General features: G+C 38.7%; 2 protein-coding genes across 2 annotated transcripts in view; both read left to right on the top strand.

Moving 5' to 3' along the window:
* The first annotated feature begins 4211 nt into the window (after positions 1 to 4211).
* Positions 4212 to 9792, top strand: uchl1 (ubiquitin carboxyl-terminal esterase L1 (ubiquitin thiolesterase)). The gene is made up of 9 exons (XM_088342047.1): positions 4212 to 4320; positions 4413 to 4424; positions 4764 to 4892; positions 6547 to 6688; positions 7236 to 7321; positions 7800 to 7847; positions 7932 to 8001; positions 8116 to 8174; positions 9231 to 9792. Exons 1-9 carry the CDS (start codon positions 4288 to 4290, stop codon positions 9312 to 9314), a joined length of 663 nt encoding a protein of 220 aa, XP_088198173.1. The 5' UTR covers positions 4212 to 4287; the 3' UTR covers positions 9315 to 9792.
* Positions 9793 to 11578: 1786 nt separating this feature from the next.
* LOC148361297 (uncharacterized) overlaps positions 11579 to 17105 on the top strand; it is a 53608-nt gene continuing 48081 nt past the window's right edge. The window contains exon 1 of the mRNA XM_088342046.1: positions 11579 to 11876. Within this exon, the coding sequence (XP_088198172.1) occupies positions 11781 to 11876 (96 nt within the window). The 5' untranslated portion in view covers positions 11579 to 11780. The remainder of the gene's footprint in view (positions 11877 to 17105) is intronic.

Raw genomic sequence — 17105 nt, 5'->3', positions numbered from 1 at the left:
GCGAGACAAGACTCAGAGAAGCGCAAGAGAAAAACAAGCTGCAGGTTGAAATATGTCCACTTGATGTTGCCAAAGAAAGACACTCTACTTGTATTTCTTTTCCCCCCTCTCTCTCTCTCTCTCTCTCTCTCTCTCTCTCTCTCTCTCTCTCTCTCTCTCTCTCTCTATCTCACTCTCCCTCTCTTCCAACCCTTTTCTCCCACTGTCTGTCTTTGTCTCTTTCACTCTCTGTGTCGCTCTTTTCTTTTCTTCCGCTTCCTTTCTTTCCCCCTCTCTCACGACTTATCTTTTTTATCTTTTTTGTTTCTCACGCTCTCTCACTCTCTCTCTTTTTCTTTCTTTGTCCCGCCTTCTCTCCCTTTCCCTCCCTCTTTCTCTTTTTTCTCTATCTCTCTTTTTCTTTATCTTTAATCTACTAGTCCGGCCCCCGACAGAATGTTTGTTCTATCGTGTGGCCCCCGAGTTCAAATGAGTTTGACAACCCTGCTCTAAGTGTTACAAAAACTTTAACTAAGTAAAACAAAACCGGAGAGTTTTTTTTAATTTATTTACATAGTGAAGTCCATACCTAGTAGTTGCTGCCATATTTGTCTGGTATCTTGCTGCTTGCTGTGACACTGGCACTGTTAGCATTAAACAACTGTGCTATCTTGTATTCAAATATTACACACAAACAAACCTTGTGAAAGGCTGGGCAAATAAATTACATAAAAATTGTGCTTTTTGATCACTTTGAGTCCCTGTTGTTTGGATTCTTCTTTTGGCTTTTTAACACTTGAATTTGTTATACCTGACACAGTGCAGTGACATGCAGTGGTCAAATAAAACAGACTGTCCCTTTAAAAGAAAAAAATGAACTGACATCGAAATTAAGTTGTGAATTGTGATTTTATCATATTTAATTTTCCTAAGCATTTCTTGATTTCCTTCCTTCCTTTCTTCCTTTCTTTCTTTCTTTCTTTCTTTCTTTCTTTCTTTCTTTCTTTCTTTCTTTCTTTCTTTCTTTCTTTCTTTCTTTCTTTCTTTCTTTCTTTCTTTCTTTCTTTCTTTCTTTCTTTCTTTCTTTCTTTTTTTCTTTCTTTCTTCCTTCCTTCCTTCCTTCCTTCCTTTCTTTCTTTCTTTCTTTCTTTCTTTCTTTCTTTCTTTCTTTCTTTCTTTCTTTCTTTCTTTCTTTCTTTCTTTCTTTCTTCCTTCCTTCCTTCCTTCCTTCCTCCCTTCCTTCCTTCCTTGCCCCTTTGCACCACATACTCAACTTCTGGATTTATTTGTCATGTAACATCCACATTTTGGTGGGCTTCTTAAAAATATGTTTGGGAGAAAACCAAAATTGTTATTATTGGGATTGATTTAAAAAATGTGTACATTCATTTTTTGCAAATATTTGTTGGAATCACCCTCTTCTTACTGGGAACATCATATGTACACAAAGTAAGAATTTCAAAATGCCCTCCAAAAAAAACGGCCATTTTTTAGAATTGGATTATTGTATTTTTTAAAGAACAAATAATGTGTCATGATTTGTCAACTGCCCTTACCTGTGCTCACCCTTTCAGCCCCATCTGCCACTCGTTCCCTAATTAGTCCTCCTCCTATTCAAGCACGTCATTCTTGTTGAGTCTGTCAGCGAACATCTGCACTTGCAAGGCAAGCATTTTTGACACTGGCTCCCGTTCTGGTCCCGACCTGTCCTGTATGGATCCCCTGTCCGTGGCCTCCCGATTGTTTCCAAATACCTGACTTGTTCCGATCCATGCTCCGTCTCCTCTCCCAGCTGCCAGACTTGTTCCGATCTCTGACCACGCTCCGCCTCCCGTCCCGGCTGCCCGACTTATTTCGATCTCCCACCACGCTCCGTTCTCCCGTCCCAGCTACCTGACTTGTTACGATCTCTGATCAAGCTTGGTTTGCGAGGGCTTCCCGCCCCGCCAGCCTGTTCCGCCTGCCCAGCGAGCACCAGATCTCGTTTTTTTTCCTCTCGCCCTGACTTACCCGATCCCTCAATAAAGCATTGTGTTAAATGTTACTCATTTGGGTCCCCTGCTATTACTGGTCGTAACATAATGGTTTTATTCATCAGGGTCTTCAGTGTCTTTAGTGAGTTCTTTATTAATTGTCCATGAGTGAGTTCCGTGCCTTGTATTTATCTGTTTTTTTTTTTTTTATCACCTAATGCTCAAAAACCACGTTTAATTTACCGTAATTTGAAAATCTTGATTGTATTTAGCGCCTCTCAGTGGTTGGAAAAAACTTAATTACTGTAATAGAAATATACAAAATTATTTCAGGGCGGCACGGCGGTGTTGTGTATGTAGTAGGGTTGTAGTAAGATTCAGAGACAGGCACGGACGGTACCATCATAGAGTGTTTACTTAACTTCTTCCTCTGTAGTTCTCAAGCACAAGTACAAGGCTGCACATTAGTATACAGCGACACCACAGGAAGGGGAGTGTATTACACGACACCACAGGCGGCTGAGTGGTTAGCGCGTCTGCGGCACAGTTCTCAGGTCATGGGATCGAATCCTCCTGTGCCGAGTTTGCACGTTCTCTCTGTGCTTGCGTGGGTTTCCTCCGATTTTGTCCTACATTCCAAAAACATGCATGTCGGAATAATTGGCCGGGCCAAATTGTCCCTGGGTGTGAATGCCGAGTGAGTTGTCTGTCTCTGTGTGCTCTGCGACTGGATGGCATCCAGTTCCCTGCCCACTGCCCGAAAATAGCTGGGATGGGCTCCAGCACCCCTGCAACCCTACTGAGGATAAGCGGTGCAGATAATGGATGGAGGGATAATGATTTCAATAGCAAACAAACTATTATATATAGAACATTCTTTTAAATCCTTGTAGGTTGAGGTATTTACATCTATTTTGCATAACATGAGGCGCACCTAGATGGTGCTGACAAGTTTGTCCACCATCTTGCTGCTAGTGGTACCCCCTCCAAAACCAAAAATCTTTTGAAATTCTGGCACAAAAAAAGAGAAGAAAAATGTTGCGATTTGGTCACTTTGAGTCTCCGTAGTTCGGGGTCTTCCTTGTGCTCTGCAGTACATGTTTGTGGTGCACCACAAAATACTGTGACATCTAGTGGGTAATTATTACAGTGTCCCTTTAACTAACCAATCCAAAAAACTTTATTATGGTTACCCTGCACAGTTTAAAAAACATAATCATAAGTTATCATTCAAAGGTACATTGTCTAATATTTGACCATTAGATGACACTGTATTGTCAATTGCAAATAAAAGCAAGTGCCATACAAGCAAAACTTAGCAGCAAGATGCAAGACAAACATGGCGGCGACCACTACATATTGAGTCTGCCATGTAAAATAAATACAATTTTTTAGACCTCTAAACATGAGGAAAAAATAACATTGGTGTGATAGTTCAGGCAGCACGGCGACGCAGTGGTTAGCGCATGTGCAGCACAATTCTGAGGTCGTGAGATCAAACCTACTGTGTGGAGTTTGCATGTTCTCCCCATGCTTGCTTTCCTCTGGGCTCTCCGGTTTCGTCTCACATTCAAAAAACATGCATGTCAGGTTGATTGGCCGGTCCAAATTGTCCCTAGGTGTGACTGAGTGAGCGAATTGTCTGTCCTTGTGTGCCCTGCGATTGGCTGGCAACCATTTCTGGGTGTCCCCTGCCCACTGCCCAAAGATAGCTGGGATGGGCTCCAGCATCCCGCGACCCTACTGAGGATAAGCGGTGCAGATAATGGATGGATGGGTGATAGTTCATGGATTTTTGCCTGTTATTCATTTGTACCACTAGGAGGCACAAAATATTACACATTGTCTCCCTGACCTGGCACAACAAATGGAATATTTCATTTGGCATATGGAAAAAATATATTTCCACTACTTCTAATCATGAATTACTAATAGAGGGGGATGATGATTTTCTTATTGTTTAAGCAGGACTCTTTCATACAGTAATCCAGCAATCTTCCCATGCAATACTGACAAACACAGTCATACTGTATTGTCAAAGAAAGAAATGAATGAATAAAGATAGTTTGACGACTTTATTACTCGATAATATTCGAAATTGATTTTGTGATAATGCTCTGTAGAGACGAACTCGCTGTTCCCAGAATGGTTTCGATTGGCACGTGACATCTTTCTGGAAAGAACTCATGACCACTATTGCTAGTTGGTAGGCTCCACACACCTCCCTAATTTTGTTGAATGGTACAACCCGTCTCTTATAAATACCACTGAATCTATCACCGGAGGAAAATATCGAAAGTGATTATATTGATAACACTGATAAAACATCGCTAAAATGGAGTGGACGCCTATGGAAATCAACCCGGAGGTGAGTTAAACCCACTGCCACCACCTTAGCCGACGTTCAAGGTGACAATGGTATAATTTCTGTGTTTTGGGGTGTGTCTGTTATGCTTACAGGTGCTGAACAAGGTGGGTGTTGAAATCTAATGGAGGAAAAAATTGCTGAGTCAATGCGTTTAAATGTATGGTAAGTTTAGATAAAAGTTAACGGGCGTCATGTTAGCTACCTACAGAATTCGTCAAAGTTCAACGGAAGCGTTGTGGTTTGAAGATGACTAAATACATTTTTAAATTCCTTTAGTATTTATGGGTGATGAAAAGGCGTCCACCCTCGTGCCTTGGTTAGCTTCTCTGCTAATGATGGGTGTGGTCTGTCTGTCTGGACCACTCTAGCATCCCGACATGCTATAGCATCTTGCAACCCATTTTGTCTCTGTGTGCACTGTAAACTTCATTTTTTTTTTCTAGCTGATGTGCAAATTTGGCGTGGGTGAGAGCTGGCGTTTCGTGGACGTCCTCGGTTTGGAGTCCGAGCAGCTGTCCAGCGTGCCTAAGCCCTGTTGTGCACTCATGCTGCTGTTTCCCATCACTAAAGAGGTAATCAGGGGAGAAATGACTGACTGCCTTGTAGACTGGTATTTGGGGATGGGGGGTTTGGGGGATTAATGCTGGGGTGTGGCAGGGATTCCAGGCTGAATACCCCTGGCATGGGGTGATGCTGAGCTTGCAGATGTGGCAGATCCTGATTGTACCGGTGATGAGTCGTCAGTTGATGTTTGGGACCAAAGGGATTATGGACTAACTATAGATGCCAATCATGTCTGCCCCCTGTCCCAAAATGTTTTGTTCGCACTCTAAGCCCCAAATCACAATTGCTCTGGGGCCACATCTGAGCCCTCTGCATTAGCTAAAGAAAACCAAGCAAATCCCCCATCGTGGTTGCTCAAACCTCTACCAACTATTCATACTTTTATATATGTTTTGAAATGTCAAGTATCATCTGTTAGAAGTGAAGTACAGGTGCAATTACTATAAAATTAATCAACAACGTGTGTAGAAAATGAATCTAACCATTTACGATAATTTGATTTTTTTTTTTTTTTTTTTTTCCTTTTAGATTGTTTTCTTTTTAAATCCTCTTACATTATGGAAAACCAATTAATTATCTTTGAGTTAAATTGCAACCAAACGTTTTGTCAAAGTTGTCACCAAAAATGAATGATCTCAATTTAAGACAATGTAATGTTTTTTACACAATTTATATTCAAATACATACTTTTGTCAGAATTTTGTGCCTGGATTCAGCTATTCCTTTCACCTTAAATTATAGGGATATGGGCCAACTTGGTAAATATTATGACATTTCAAGTCTTTTTACAATGATTTACACATTCTACTAATGTTTTGTTTTAAAATTCTTGGTTTGAAACTGAAACATTTTAGGTTATCCAATCCAATTAATTGACAAATTAATCAGTTATTTAAGTTTAATTTGTTGCAGGCCTTAAATGAATAAACTACGCCGTCATGACGAGTTATCTATTAATGACAGTCTGCAGCATGTATGTATTAATAATTCAATTAAACCATATTAAGTATTGCTCCCACTGGAAGGTAATTCTTTGAATTTCAATTATTTTTGGTAGGAAAAACTATACTTTCTAATTTTTCCATCTAATCCGAACAGGGCAATTTCACTTGGACTTCAAAGTACAATCTGCTTTTATCGAATTAAATTTTCTAACTTTTTTTTTTTTTTTTTTTTTTTTTTTTTTACTCTAAACCCATAACTACATGGCCTGTGACAAAAATTGTTTTTATATCAAGGTTTGCCATTTTTGTATTGTTTTTTTTTTTTGTTGTTGCTTAATTTGAAAATGTTGCAAATTCTTAAAAATGAGCAGAAAAAAAACTAATAAATTCTGGACCAAACTAAATGGTTAAAGCTATTGACTTGCCTGTCACTGTAGATTTTTACTGTTGCAGTTATGTTGTAGTTTTTGTGTGCAGCAAGGATTACAGAGGGAAGATTATCTTATGGCTCAATATTTTGGCCAAACCTTGGCGATATGGTTCATAGTACGGTAGGTAAATGATGGGTATTAGGAAGGATTAATTGTTTTCCTAATATTATATTGTACTGCATCCCGTGACCCTTTTTTTTATTGCATTTGAGGTTTTGCATGTTATGTGTGATTTGGCTCATGGATTTTTTGCATTTTTTTTTTCTTTAATTGTGTGTCTTTCTCAGCATGATACTTTCAGACAAAAGCAGACTGACAAAGTGATGCAAGGCTCGGAGGCTTACTTTGTGAAGCAGACTGCTACCAACTCCTGTGGCACCATCGCTTTGCTGCATGCGCTTGGAAACAATCAAACCAAACTGACATTTGGTAATGTTCTGTATTCTGGTACCACTTTTCACAAAAAACAACCACTGTTTAAAGTTCGTTTAGGATGACGTGAAATATTAGTACGGCTAGCAAAATTTGGATGTTATTTAACTATTTTTATGCAAGGATAGATAGATGGATACTTTATTCATCCCCGCAGGGAAATTCACATTTCCAGCAGCATCCCTGAGCTGAGAACAATACAACAATAAAGCAAAAAGAATACAATATGCAAATGCCCACTGTAGCGTGTTGTATAGTATATCTAAATAGTGCTACACAGAATACATATTGCAATGAAATTCGGTAATATGCAATGTAGGGGGTGTGGTTTATTGTGGGCTTTTACTCTGCCGGGTAAAGTTAAAGAGCCTCATGGCATGAGGAAGAAAAGATCTCTTCAGTCTGTCCATAGTACAAGACAGTGACAGCAGTCTGTCGCTGAAACTGCTCTTCTGTCTGGTTTTACATAATTTAACACCATTATCTCCATTCAGTTGCCTTATTAATTATACCTAGGTTGAAACGTGTAAAATGTGCTTGTTAGAGAGCGCCTCTGTTTTGAAGAAGTTTCTGGATGAAACCTCCAAGATGTCTGCTGACGAGCGTGCCAAATTGCTGGACAAGAACAAGGTGAGGGTCGTGGAAGAATATTGCTGGCAGATTTTCAAGGCCATATATTTTATTAAAAAAACAGCCTTGCATCATTTTCGTTTGAAATGTACTTTATTGGCCGATTTGAAAATGTTTTTTTTTTTGGTAATAAGGAAAATGATTATTGTGCAATACTATTTTGGGTTTCCTTTCATAACTCTGTTGTAATTTGAAATTGTGAGTTGCAAATCCTTATGATTTTTTTAAGACTCATTCCAAAAATTTAATTTCAACTCACAATATACATTTCAATGATTGTCAAGCAAAGCATCTAACACGTTTTGTACTGGAGTTATAATGGTTGCACATGTATGTGCAGTCAATGTCCACTAGGGGGACTCAAAAGACCACGATTGTGAAATATTTTCTTTTTCTTTTTGTTAAATGATAGAATCCATAAAACATGTGTACTGTACTGGAGTAACTAGATTTTTTTTTTTAACAAACTGCTGTCCAGGCAATCCATGATGCGCACAACGAGATCGCTGCTCAGGGACAATGTAGGGTAAGTTGACCTGAATTTATTATTTAGTGCACTTAAAAAATATAGGTGAATATTTGAGGGTGTGTATTTGAAAATGTCCCACAGCCAGAAGCAGATAAGGTCAACTTCCACTTTATTGCCTTTGTCAATGTGAATGGACAGCTTCTTGAATTTGGTGAGAATTATTTTCTCTATTGAATTGGTGAAGAGAACTGCTTTTGAAGATATGGTATATGTATAAGTTTATTAAAATTTAAAATCTTGACTTTTTTTTTTTCCCTATACAAAGACGGGAAGATGAATGGCCCCCTAAGCCATGGAGCCACCAAAGATGAGACCCTCGTCACGGTACAGAAATTGAATATTTTTTTCACTCCATTTGTAGTAGGGATACCTTTGAAACTAGTTGTGAGAAATTCCCATAAATAGTTGGTCTTAACGGGTGTAATCAAGGCTTAAACTAGGATAGATCATTTTAGAATTCCTAGTTTTGAGAAAAACACTTTTAACTTTTGGCACAAAGGGCTCTCATATGACTCTTATTTGTTTAAAACCTCTTATTTGGAACTGTTGTATTCCCACATTAGGTTTTTTCTTAAGTACAAATTGTAAATCTTATTTAAAAAAAAAAAAAAAAAACGAGTTTCCTTTTAAACATTTGACTCTGATATAAGAATATTCAGATGGTGTTTTTAGAAGGCCTTTGGACATAGAAATGTCTACAAATGTATTTTTTGAAAATGTTGTAATGAAACACTGGGTCAATAAGGTAGCATAATTTCCTTTCTGGTAGTTGTATACATTGCAGAACTGATGTATGCACATTTTTATAAAACTGTTGAATGATTGCTTGATACAGTAAATGACACACATTCTGAAAATGTTGTTGCTGATGCACTTTGGCAAATTGTAAAAGTTCTACACACTAATTGGCATGGGCTTGTATACAAATATACCACCCAGAATCATTAATTCACATTAACATCGTCATTGAGTGCAATTGCTCAGACTTAAGTCAACCACAACTAAAGAACATTTCTACCACTTCTGGAAAAATACAGTGTTGTCATTTAAAACACTGAGTCTTACAGGTTTGATGAACATTCTTCTAAAAATAAAGCGCAACCATTGACGTGGTAACATAACATGCATTGCAGCAAATGTGGACAGAAAAGAACATGGGCCAGATGGTCTTCTTTAAATTCTAAAGTAATCAATTCAGAAAGTTTATAGCACATTTTCAAATGACCACAATTAAAACTCACTTGCTTGATTTAAAATTTTGTATTTCAAAATAAAGTGATTTAAAACCAAGCGTTATCCTTAAGTGAACCTCAAATGTATGCTCGAGCGTTTTTAGTGTTCCTAACTCTTTCGTTTTTCCTTCCGCCAACTCTCGTCTAGGATGCCGCCAAAGTGTGCCGAGGCTTTGTGGAGCGCGCGCAGGGCGAAGTGCGCTTCTCCGCTGTGGCGCTTTGTCGTGCTTAAATTTCCAACCGGGACAAGAGGCTGACCGCTAACATGTCAGTTTATTTTGTTTTTTTTAGCACGTCAAGCAAGTATTGTGTTTACTCAACAAACGCCGATAGCACAATTGTTCAAGACAAGCAGAAACTGTAGAATTATTTTCCTCCTTAGATGTGAACAAACTTTTTTTTTTTTCTGCACAAGCACTTGTCTCTTTGTACGTTTTTGTTGCGCTTCGATGCTCCGCGGACCAATACGGAACTCGCTAAAAAGTTAAAAGAACTTTTTTGAGACCATTTAGATGCCTCTTGCTGCTAATTGATCGGTCTGATATTTCTCACAGCCTAAATGTAGCTTTAAGAATGCGTTTGTTCACATTGTAGGCCAAATTTGAAGCGTGCAATAGATTTTGATTAGTTCACACACTTGTGTGTGTTGCGGTGTTATTACACTGTTGTGTGACTGTTACTTACACCAATAAAGCGCTTTTGATGTGTGATGCTGCTTCAAATTATTGCAAATGCCATGAACGCACACAGGACATACAGTAGCATTCTCTATTTTTTATTTTTTCCTGCCGGAGTAAATATCTGAAAGGTTTGCTGCAAAAAGGATGGAATTTAAATGTTACTAAATCTGAATATGTGTAAGATTTTTGGCTAGTGTACTTTACAACTTTGGCCATGCATGAGTACAGTAAAGTAAACCCTTGCTTCAATCTGGCTTACTTTTCAACATTTTGCTTCCTCATGGTTTGGCATTTTTCTATGCTTTCTGCTTGGCTCAGTTGATGGTACAAGATTTGTAAAACGTTATTATGGTACTTTGAGTAAACATGCTTGAGCCAGTAAAAATGATTTGTTCTTTGGTTTCAGATGAATAATGTATTTAGTTGTATATGATTAATGTAAAAAGAATCCGCTTTATACTGCCCGGATTTTGCCTTAAAGCCCCCCCCCCCCCCCCCCCCCCCACCCCACTGAAAAAATAAGATAATTGCATTGTTTTTAATGCAAAATTGTAGGGCTATTTTATTTAACACTTTTTTCATTGTGCCTTGATGAAATGTAAAAAAAACTAAAGACTGAATTCATATTGTCAACAAAATAAAAGCACAAATGGAGAGTTTAATTGGGGGTTTAATATACACTGCGGTATCTCTTCAAAAATCCTAAGTCTGGGGTCATCAACCTGCGTCTTGAGACCTTTGTGATGCTCTTTAGTGCTGCCCTATACTGGCTCTTTGGAGTTATTTCCATGTTTGAAAATGGATAAGGGTAATACATATGTGTGTTGCTTGATATTTATTTGTAGGTCTACCAACATAACAATACTCATTACCAATTTTTTAAAATACATTTTAATGTTTAGGAATGCATACCTGTCAACCTCCACGGTTCCATGCCCTTACAACTGTTGTATATTCCCATACAAAATCTCACACCTTTTTTTTTTTCCAAACGTGTTTATGTAGTTTAACATGTTATATTGTACATGTGGTTTGTTATATCCTGTCTACATTAACATTTTGTTGAGATACTGAGTTGCTCGACATGAATGAGGTATATTTTAAAAAAAGTTCAAAAATGAAGTAGCTTGGACGTTCGCCGTAGAAGGAAAAATACATGCAAATATAATTAAGTAGAATAAAACATTTTCTTATTCAAATTATTCATTTTCTGGATTAAATTATTGTTGGTAAAATACTGATTAAAGGGATAACCATAAACCTGTATTTTTTCATTTTCTCCTTTCATACTTCCCTTTTTTCTTAAGTTCTTTATACAACATAATAATTCGTAATATAATGCATCAAAGCAAGTGAGCCGTTTGAGAGTTGTTTTTTAAAAAAAGAGACAGACTTCCTTTCACTACACAACTACCACAAATTTGCGTTTTTCTGTACAGATTTTTTTGTTCGTCGTACACGTCTTAATATAATAAACGTACTTTGTACGGCAAAAACGTACAGGTTGACAGGTATGGGGATGAAGCCCTTTGTTTTCATTTCCTAAAGGTTTTTACATGAGGCTTTTTCGTTTTTGGTGGCTCTCAATCACATATTTTTATTTGTTTTTTATTTGTTACTGCTTTTTTGGGGGGGGGATTACTGACCCATGCCCTATATAGTAATTTTTTACAAAATATTATCCACTTTTTATTCGATGTCGAAGTAGCATATTAATAGTTGATGTGAGCTAAATGTGCAATAACGGGACAGAAAGGCTCCCTCCCCGCTGTGGGCAGATTCCTGCGTGCGCGTCCCCGCCTCTGTTTGCGCGGGTCCGAAGCGCTGTTAGTGGAGGACAGCGTCCACCGGCGCGCGCACGCTTCTGTCGTCGGTTAAAGCATTCTTTTTCTTTTCTTTTTTATTTTGCTTGCTGCTTGGTGGCGGGTCATCTCAAGTCTCGTCCACGCGCTTCGTTGCCCGAAGCTGCATCACAACACTGCGGGAGTGTTCACCACCGAGGCTCGGCCTGCCCGGCGATGGCCAGCCCGCCTGCGGGTCGCGACGTCCGACCGGACTGTGCGGAGGCGAGTCGCCCGGAACCCGCCTGCCTGGAGGCTCAGAAATGGATCGAGGTAAAAGCGGACTCGAAAAGAACGATTTGTGGTGGTTGCAGTAGCGATTTGGGGCAGTGCAACTCTGGCTGGATATATATAAATAGCCATTGCACCGGTGCACTGTCACCTGTTCAGTGGTAGGGTGAGTGTTGTATCGGGTTACAGCTCTAAAAAATGTCATCCAAAGAATCCGTTATCTAATGAAAACCACTCCCACGCAGATTAGAATGGCTCGTGTTTTCTGGGAAGGCGGATTTTGTTGTGTTATGTTGTGTTCTAAGTGCGTGTTATTCCACGCCTTGAGCAGGACAGCCTCCTTATTTCACAGTGGTTGTCATGGCGATGAAACCGGGGCACTGTTCACGCACCAACAGCCTTCAACGATGTGGATGATGACGGGATGAGATTATCATGAGCATCTCATATCTTACTTTTGTTATATGAATATATGTTTATAAAGCCAAACGTTGAAGGTGGGGTGAATCGTTTGAGGTGTCCTTAAAAAGTTGAACGATACATATTTTTCTCTAAGAAGTGTGTGTAAAAAAATGCCCTTCTGAGTTCAAAGAGGCTTTATGATTGTACTCATCAAAAGGGATATACATGCAGGGAGTATACTGTGATAAGGGGTTGATAGTCATCACAGTTTTCTGTTTATTTAGTGGCTTGAATATATTGTAATCATTTTATTGAGCCAATCTTTAATCCACCCAAAATAAGAACAATACTCGTCTATATAATGTAAATATAGTCATATATATATATATATATATGTCAGAACCAGAACTGATACAGGACCCAATCGCGTGACGTTCTCACACAAGCTTTTTATTTTATGGGAAATGGGGAGTCATGCACATTAGGAAGCCGCTCGGGCGTGGAAGGACAGGACGACAGAGACAGACGAGATCGATAATGAATCAGGGTAACGAAAATAAACAGGAGAAACTAGACGGGAACCAAAGCTGGAGAAACTAACCAACAGTACAAGAATAAACAGAAAACAAAACTGGAACCCGAAATCAAACAGTACAAAAATAACTGGGAACAATACCGGACTGCAGATATCACAGGAAAACAGCACAGAACCCTTGTGGGGCAGAAGTTCGTTGACGGGCTGACACTGAAGCAAAAGAGCGCTGAGCTTTATATACACAGAAAGTCAATCTCTAAACGAGCCGCCGATGCGCCACACGGGTGGGGTCAATTGGGCACCATGGCAACGGTGACACACACAGGCAGGGCCAATTGGGCACCACGGCAACCTTGACACACATATATATATATATATATATATATATATATATATATATATATATTAGTTCTGAGGTCATGGGATCAAATCCAGCTACCAGCCTTCCTGTACGGAGTTTGCATGTTCTCCCCGTACTTGCGTGAGTTTCCTCCGGACACTCCAGTTTCGTCCTGTATTCCAAAAACATGCATGTCAGAATAATTGGCAGAATAGTCCAGATAGTCACTAGGTCTAAATGAGCGAGTGGGTTGTCTGTCTTGATGTGCCCTGCGACTGGCTGGTATCCAGTTCTGGGTGTCCCCTACCCACTGCCCGAAGATAGCTGGGAGTGGCTCCAGCACACCCGCGACCCTACTGAGGATAAGCGGTGCAGATCATGTATATATATATATATATATATATATATATATATATATATATATATATATATATATATATATATATATATATAACTTTTTTTCTAGACAACTTCCATGCACTCAAATTGAGAAAATTGTATCTACTAGAGGAAAAAAATATTTAAAAATAAATAAAATTAGTTACTTAAAACCAGCAAGTTCATGTGTAAGATTTTTACATTATTTGATATATCTTATCATTCTTTGCCGTGCAAATTTTTACAGACGCATTGCACAAAACAATTTATTAAATACACTGTGCCTATTCGTGAGCGAATAATTACTAGTTTAAAAGGGTAAAAAATGATCATCTGGTGTCACCTATTTATATGGATAAATGTTACCGTGACTTGTCTGATCACTGAAAGAAAGCATCAATATTGAGCAATGCTCAATATGCTCTTTTTCCAAAGATGAGATTGGGAAATATCCTGCGACACACTAGACAATATCTCACAGGACACTAGTGTGCCCCGGCACACTGGTTGAAAAGCACTGGGCTGAATAAGGTCTAGTAATGGCTATTTGTTTAAGTTATAAGTACCAAATCACATCTCAAGCCCGCATGATTTCTGGACCGTAGTGAAGAGGCATTTCCATGAAATGAATGTCTCCTTCTGTGCTGCTCTGTTGTTTTCTACTTTGGAATATATTGTCTATGTTTATTTTCAGCCCGGTCCTGGCTGCTTCTATTTGCGGTGCTCCTGTTTTTTTTTTTAACACTCTCACAGGTGGCAATGACTCAGTGCATGGGCCTTGTAACGGTATTCTAAATATGTGTCTGGATGAGACACACCTCAGACGCCCTGAGTTGAGTGACAGCCGTCACCTTGGCAACACGGCACGGCTCAGAATCCCAGGTGTCAGTTTTCTTTCCGAAGGGGACGGTGTGGCGCCACGTGACCTCTGCCGAAAATAGTGAGGTCAAACAATTGAAGAAATATGGGATGGAATTTACTAGTAGGACTATGATGCAGTTCCACCCTAGACATGTAGGTGGTGTCAAAGCATGTTGTTATGTAATGTACATCAGTGTTGGGCACGTTACAGAAAAAGATTATTAGTTACAGTTACTAGTTACTTCATTTCAGAAGTATTTGCAGTCTCTGGGAAGCCCTCTTCTGAAGTCCTTTAGCTCTCTCACGTCTCCCCGCAAAATGGCGTCTCGGCTCCTCCCATGGGCGTGCCAAGGAACTGTTTTGTTCCGACAAAACAATGCGTGCCGACCTCCGTCTGGATGTGCTGATTATCTTATCAGCAGTACGTCCCGTTCTGTAAACAACATCTTCCACCACTCATGCCTGCTCTGAACTTTCACTGCTCATTGAATAAAGGCACAGTCAGTAAATAACTACAGCATTAAACTAAAAAAAATGTAACTTGTATTCAATCATATAAAATCCTTTATAGTCAAATGCATAAAATCTTTCAGTAATTTACACTCTTGAAAGTATTAAGTTTTTAGTAAAAGTGTAACCCAGTGACTGTGTGTGTGGTCATTCTGCAAATCCTTGTAATTACACACATACACACACAAACACAGGCACACGACACACATGTGCCAGATGTTGCAGGCGTCCTTGGTGGCGGATTAACCAAAGCCCAGAGAGTGTGAAGCATCTAGAAAAAAAGATAAATCAGTTACTATCTTTGTAACAAATGCACAAACAAGTCTGTCTGAGAAAGAGGATGGTTTTAAAGTCATGCTTGCCTCACCCTGCGTACAGTTTCAAAATTGAGCGCAATTCTTACCTGAAACGAGAGTATCCGTACTACAGTAATACCTCGCTAGAACACAGTTCACGTTTCAATATCTCACTGTGTACTGCATTATGATTGGCCGAACAGTCTCTCCGCTTCCTCAATTCATGTGTATAAATCACGTGGCGGTTTAACATGTACAGTACTTTTATTTTGTTAAAGAGAAACTTTTTAGTCATTTATTTCAATGTATTGTATAATATAATAATTTAAAAACAATCCATTTAAATTACTGCACGGATTTCACCTATAACAAGCTCTTTTTGGAACACAACCTCAGCCGACAACGAGAAAATAATGCATACTTTATTAAGTATACTTAAGTATATCAAGTATACTCTAAACAATGCACCGGTTGTGTACTTTGAAGGTAAACTATGGTACTTCAATACTAAAATAAAAATCTGATATTTGTAAGTATACAAGAAGAAATCAAATATAGTTCCAGTATTTTTTATTTTAGACTACTATATAATTGTAAACCTAATAAAAGAAGTAATGTAATTTTTAACACTTACTTTATTCAATCAATGGATTTATTCATTTCCATCCTTTTAATGATTTCCTGTTTTTCAGTTGAAAGTAAAAACTTTTCTTCATATTTTTGACACGTACACTTTGATCTTATTCTGGATGAATCTGAAGACAAACATACTATCGTATGTGTGTGGAGTACTAGATATAAAATGTAGTATTTAAAAAGCATATTAGAGATATATTGTAACTGTTGAATAAAATGTATACATAAAAGTGCAGTTTGTAATTTTTGTCAATTAAATGTATTGTGTAGTGTAGCCCACTAAGGAATTAAATCTGGCGAGCGAGACAACGCTGAAGGAAGTGCAAGAGTAAAACGAGCTGCTGGTTGAAATATGTCCAGTTGATGTTGCCAAAGCCATGTGCCTCTCAGAAACGCTGTACTTTAATTCATTAATTCTCTCTCTCTCTCTCTCTCTCTCTCTCTCTCTCTCTCTCTCTCTCTCTCTCTCTCTCTCTCTCTCTCTCTCTCTCTCTCTCTCTCTCTCTCTCTCTCTCTCTCTCTCTCTCTCTCTCTCTCTCTCTCTCTCTCTTTGTTCCTCTTTGTCTTTTTCTTTCACTGTGTCTTTTTACCGTCTTTTGCTCTCTCTTCCTTTTTCCTCTTCTCTCTCTTTTCTCTCTTGCTTTCCCCTTCTCTTTCTCCCCTTCTCTCTTTCTCTCCTTCTCTTTTCTCTCCTTTCTATTTTTCTTTGGATTTCTTTCTTTCTCCCTCTTTCTTGCCCCCTCCCTTACTATTTTCTCTTTTTATCTCTTTTGTTGCTCATACTCTCACTCTCTTTTCTCTCTTTTCTCTCTCTCTTTTTTCTCTCTTTCTCCCTCCATCTCTTTCTTTGTCCCACCCTCTCTACTTTTCTCAGCCTCTCTTTCTCTTCTTTCTCTTTTTTCTTTCTCTCTAATCTACTAGTCTGGGCCCCGGGAGAATGTTTGTTCTATCTTGTGGCCTCAGAGTTAAAATGAGTTTGACACCCCCGATTTAAATCAATATACATCATTTTTTTAAAATTAAGATTTTTTTTTTTTTTTACTACACGGACACACTAAATAATACACACTGCCCATTTAAGATTTTCCTGAATAAAGTACTCTTTGGCTAATGGTAGCTTCACAACCTACTTAGTTCATATTAAATGATAAACGTAATTTTTGGGTCTCTGTCTTTTAATTGCATGCTGTGAGTGGCGGACCAGTGTCCTTAAAACCCCCAATTCAATTCCTGTCCACAATTGTCTGCCTCCGAGCTTGATCATCACCATGCATGTGTTAGACAACAATTTGTTTGTATTTGTTTGGCTAACC

Source organism: Urocampus carinirostris, chromosome 8 (assembly GCF_059441175.1).
Source record: "Urocampus carinirostris isolate Australia breed hairy pipefish chromosome 8, RoL_Ucar_1.0, whole genome shotgun sequence".
Taxonomy (NCBI): domain Eukaryota; kingdom Metazoa; phylum Chordata; class Actinopteri; order Syngnathiformes; family Syngnathidae; genus Urocampus; species Urocampus carinirostris.
This window is presented reverse-complemented; position numbering and strand designations above follow the sequence as displayed.